The following is a 5,343-nucleotide window of genomic DNA, read 5'->3' as shown; positions in this document are numbered from 1 at the left end:
CGGGCACGGGCAGCGGGGCAGGGGACAAGGAGACAAGGGGCCGCACAGCAGCCTTCAGTACACACACTGTGCAATACCACAGCAACGACGTCCGTCCGTCCGCCTCGCGGCGAGGCCAGACTGACACACCCGCACGCAGGTCCCGCACACCCGTCGGATACCGGGGAAACTCGGGACGAGGTTGGAGGGGACACGCCTCCTAGTAAACCACATTGGCAGGGCACCATGGCGTGTCGGGGTACAGCAGGCAGTGCACGGAGCGAAACCTGTGGAGGAGAGGAGTGATGCTGAGCATGGGCTGGCGGTGGCCCTGTGCTCCCCCCTGGCTTGGGAAGATGAGAGAGCTCCCCCCATCTCACCTGGATGGGTCCTCCTCGACGGAGAAGGCTCCCTTCATGTGGATGGAGTTGCGCTTGTTCTCGAACATGCCGTAGCTTAGCGTCACCTGGGGTGGGGGGAAGCACATGGCAAGGGGGTCAAGCGGGCAAAAGGATCAAGCAGAGGCATGAAGCAGGGCGAGGGGGCTGCAAAATTCATCCCATTTCTCTAAGCCTCTAGTTACACTCTGCATCACCCCGAGGAATGGGCTGATGGGGATTTCTCCCTCTGATGACATTCTGGTCACATGTGAAACAGTATCTTAGCCACGATGCCCAATTTTTAGGTGACATGAAACCAGATGATGACATCGTCCACTCTAACCCCCTCCACCCACCCCAGGACATCAGGACAGGGATACCTGTTTGTGGATCTCCGTCTTGGGCACCTGGTGGAGGTTCTCCAGGTGTGAGTGGAAGAGGTTGCTCCGGATGAGCTTCACCCCCAGCACAGACTCGATGATGTAGCCGATGGTGCAGTCGTCAGGCAGGCGGATCTTCTCTGCGGTGCTCATGAAGTGGCCCCCGCTGTGGGGAAACAGAGAGGGGCTGCAGAGGAGCAAAGCCCAGGGAATGTGGGTACCCTCCGGGGTCTGAGCTTGGCCAGTGAGCACCCAGCTCTAGTTAAAAGTCAGTTACAGGGAAACAGAATCCTTCCCAGCTTGTTCCCAAGACCCCTGCAGACACCCCCAGCAAATCGAAGAGAGAAACGTGGTGGGACACGGTCCAGTGTCCATCCCCAAAGATGCTGCTGCTCCGTGCCCCGCTGGGACCGTGATGAGTCCCCATGGGAGAGCAACACCAACGCTCTTACCTGGCCCACGGGCTCATCTTCAGCGCCAGCCCCCGGCTGATACAAAACCCTGCTCCGCCCGTGGCAAACCAGAAATGCACAGGGTGCTGCGAGAGAGGGGAAGCAATGGCAGTGAGACCTCCTCCTGCCAACCGGGGAGCAAACCCCAGCCCAAATTAAGCCAGCCCCACCTTTTGTCCCCACCATACCATCTTGTTCTCGCTGATCCTCTCCGTGGCCTGGATGGGCCGGTCCAGACTGGGCTTCCCAATGTAGATGTCCTGCGTGTGGGGGTAGCTGGAGAGCAGCTTCACCAGTGTCCGAACATTCACATAGTTGTCATCGTCCACGTGGCAGAACCACCTACGGTGGCAGCAGTGTCACACCGGGCCAAGGCAGCTCCCCAGACCATACGCTGAGATACGGCCCCAAAAATGCAAACAGCCTCTGCACTGTACCCCCCACCCTGTATCCCCACTGTCTCCCTCAGCAGCCCCAGGCACTGCTTACTTTCTGCCAGACTCGATGAACTTGTCGTACTCCACGGCCATCTTGCAGGACAGGGCCTGGCGGCTGTGGGCAGCCGAGCAGTTGGTGTTGATGACATTTCCTGCAGGAACAGACAGGGGTCAAAGCCTGGCATCGGGGCTCCCACGCAGTCAAATGGTGATGCTTTATCACAGACACCCCGGGCATGCCAGGGGGATGGAAACCCCATGGATGTCCCTGATGCTTGGCCACCACTGTGACACGTCGTTTTGGGCAAAGAATGGGTTTTTTTTTTAGGAGGGAATGGCTTTTAGGTCCATGTGAAATAAGGGAAGGGCTGAGCACAGGATGAGGATGCAGCAGATGCACCAGGGCTGAGCCACATCCCATGTGCTATGCATGATGCCACCCTGCATCACCTTGCCCATCCCAGGGCCCTGTACCAGCCACCCTGGGAGTGAAAGGGTGTCTGTAAGCTGCTGTCTCCAGGACTTGATAGCCAAAAATCCTGCCCTGTTCCTGCTGTGCTGCCTTTTCCCACAGCGGCCACCTGTTATTTGCTTGCCCAGCTCAAAGGCAATCGCTTCCCGGCCTGAAAAGGAGTCATTTGCATGGGAAGAATAGACCACGCTGACCCTGGCCCCGGGGAAGGGCTGCCAGGGAAATGCTCCCATGAAACCCTGGCCTCCTCCTCGGCCATCAATCCAGCTCCCAGGGACAAACTGGTGCAAAGGCACCCACTTGCTGTGCTCCCCAGCAGCATCACTGCAGATGGGCTGAGCTGACTGGGAAGGAAACTTGCCCCCACGTGGGGCTCCTGGGCAAAGGGTGCTTTAGGTACAACCAGTGAAACAAGTTGCCTCAATTTCAGCCCAGATCCCTATGGAGAGGGCTCCTGAAACTAACGTTTAACAGGTGGCATTTTGGCAATTTTTTCAGAGTTGCTGGGGCAGGCTCCATGCCAGCCATGGTGCCTGCACGGATGCTTCTCAGGGGACCTGGCAGGTCATGCACTCAAAAAGACAAGGGCCACAGACTCACGTGCTTGCTTCTTCAGCTCCTCATCCTCCCCATCTGTGAAGATGAAGGTCTGAAAGAGAAGACAAGGCATCTTTTAGGACCAAGGGGCTGAGAAGCCATGTGGCTCTGGATGCAACTCAGCACCCTTGGGCAGCATCAGGGATCAGTCCCCCCAAGATGTCAGCGGTGAGTTCTTCCCCCTTGCCAAAACCCAAAGTGGCACCAGGGTGACAGGCATCCCAGCAACACGGCTTCAGACCAAGAAGGGGGCTGGACACAGCACAGGGACCTCACCAGGGTGCAAACTCCAGTACCCTCGCTGGGCATCCCCATACTCTTGCCTCTTCCGCAGGGCAGCAGCAGGCAGAGGGATTTTGGGTGACACGAGGGCTGTCCCCTGCATGGGGCGGGCGCATGGAGAGGAACAGGTGGTGGAAAGCGTGTGCAGAGCGTGGATCGATCTGAGCCACGGCTTCAGCCGGCACGTGTGGCTGGGCATGCCAGAGCCCTCACTCAGCAGCTCGCCCTGCCCAGGCAGGTGTGTTTGCCCACCGTGCCGGCTGCCAACAGCGTCCCCACCTGTGTCAACAGCACGTGGCTGTCATCAGCCGCCTCTGTGATACCCTCACAGCTCTTTTCTGTTCTTGGTGCACCCCCACAGTGGGTGAGCTGGAGCCGGTGGGTGCTTCTTGCCAGCCCCAAAGAGGGGGACAGTCCCTCACTGCCCACCCCAGCATGGTCCCCACAGTGCCAGGCAGCACCCCACCTCCTCCCCAGGCACCTTAGCTGCCCGTCCACCTGTATGCCCCTGTTTACACAGATAATTCCTGGCATATGCTGTCTGGGAAGGAGGACTGGGAGGTAGGGGTGCTGTTGGCTTGGGATTTGGGGAAGGGCAGAAGCCCAGAAGAGAGCAAGGGGTGGGAAAGGCCTCGCCATCAATCAGCGGACAGCAAACAAAGCTGGAGGAGAGAAACCACAACCAGCTGCCAAGCGCTATTAAAAACCAGACGTGTACAAAAGGGCAAAGGAAGAAAGACAAAAGGGCTGGGGTGGGGGAGAGGAGGGAGGAGGCGGCAGAGGGGGGATACATACGATGGAGCCTGAGCACTAGGGCCGATGCATTACAAGTGAGCTGGAAATTGGGTGCCACCCCACAGCCGGCCAGCCCCAAGAACGCACTGGGGTTTTGTGGTTCATTTGAGGAGGTGGGCACAATAGCGGGGTTGACTTTACTCAGCAGAGGGGAGTTAAGCGGCCGCGGTGGACATTAGCATACAGCTGCGCTGGTTAACCCGCCCGCCCGTGCTCGCTTGGTCCTAAGCCGGGAGGCTGCTGGGGAGAGCCCAGGTCTGCTGGAAGGCTGAATGGGAGGGGAGGAGGGCATGTTCCCAGGGATGGGGCTACAAGCAACCTTTGGGGCTTGAAAAAGGAGAAAAGAAAAGGAAAAACAAAAGGGATGAAGAAGTGGGAAGGCAAGTTCTCACTAATGGACAGCCTGCCCTGTGTTTGCCGGGGGGGACAGAGCTCAGTTGGCCCAAGGGGTCAGGCAGGCCTTGAGCAAAGGGTTAAGGGATGGGTGACCCGCTAATGAGGAGGGGACAGCTGGGGGACAAGGATCTTAGCCCATTAGCTCGGGGCCAAAGGTGCCCGTGGTCACTGTGGCCCCGGGGACACATCACTGCTGGGGTGGGACAGGGTCAGGGCTGTGTGTGGAGGAGGACACCCTCAACTGACACAGGGTCCACACAGCACCACCCTCAGGTGCTCGGGGAGGGCTCAGGCAGCTGCCGAGGTACGAGCTGAACCCGGGCCGCAGGAGACCATCCAAGGCTGCCCAAGACAACTCCATCACAAGCCCTTTCTTATCCACCTTGAGATACCCCCTGCTCTGGCTCACCCACCCTGCCAGAGGGGGACAGGGAAGCAGGGGACAGGGAGGGGGATGGTGGAGGTGGGGGACACACAGAGTCTGCACAGGCGAGACAGAAGATGTTTGCTTGATTAGCTCAGAAACGCCGTCCAGCAACTGCCTTCAGCTGCTCCAAAAATAACCCTACAACTAATCCTCCGGTTCTGTCGCTATAAATAGACCGCAGGGACAATTGTTTTTTACTGGCCCGCACTGAAAGGCTTCATCCTAATGAGGCATCTTTCCCCTGGCCTCTCCTTACCGATATCTCTGTAACTTTCCTGGTGTGGATGGACCACGTGGCACCTTGGGGACCAGGGCAGGGACACATAGCCCTGCAAGTCACCTTCTAGGGACTATTGAGGCCTCACAGGTTCCCCACATCCCCCCCTAGACCCTCCGTAACATGTTTTCAATTAAAACAAACAAATTTAAAGCCTTTATCTTTTTACTTCATCTGCATTTCTTGGAGGGGAGCTGCACCCTTCCTGCATGGCCTTCTTGCCAAGGGCTGCAGGGGAGAAGAGCAGAGGTGCCAGCCAAGTCGTGGAGGGGACAGGCCAGGAAAGAAGGGGGACAAGAAAATGCCATGTCTGTGTGACAAGGAGAAACCATGGATCAGCCTTCAGAATCCCCAGTGCAGGGCACTAGGCATGAGGGCAGCGCCCAGTTTACAGTGGTGCATGTGGGATGGGACACTGCAGCCAACGTCCCCAAGCTGTCACCTACCAAGGCACCATCTCCAGACCCAA

General features: G+C 58.1%; 1 protein-coding gene across 1 annotated transcript; it reads right to left on the bottom strand.

Moving 5' to 3' along the window:
• Nucleotides 1-2: 2 nt before the first annotated feature.
• LFNG (LFNG O-fucosylpeptide 3-beta-N-acetylglucosaminyltransferase) lies at nt 3-2,749 on the bottom strand (the record flags this gene model as incomplete). Its single annotated transcript, XM_009877804.1, has 7 exons — nt 3-266; nt 360-445; nt 740-905; nt 1,192-1,277; nt 1,380-1,533; nt 1,681-1,780; nt 2,701-2,749. Coding segments are annotated over 7 exons (708 nt in total), but the record flags the coding sequence as incomplete, so codon positions are not given.
• Nucleotides 2,750-5,343: the final 2,594 nt, after the last annotated feature.

This window comes from Apaloderma vittatum, unplaced genomic scaffold (genome assembly GCF_000703405.1).
Source record: "Apaloderma vittatum isolate BGI_N311 unplaced genomic scaffold, ASM70340v1 scaffold31511, whole genome shotgun sequence".
NCBI classification, from domain to species: domain Eukaryota; kingdom Metazoa; phylum Chordata; class Aves; order Trogoniformes; family Trogonidae; genus Apaloderma; species Apaloderma vittatum.
The sequence above is the reverse complement of the archived record's forward strand: the minus strand, read 5'-3'. Positions and strand labels throughout refer to the sequence as shown.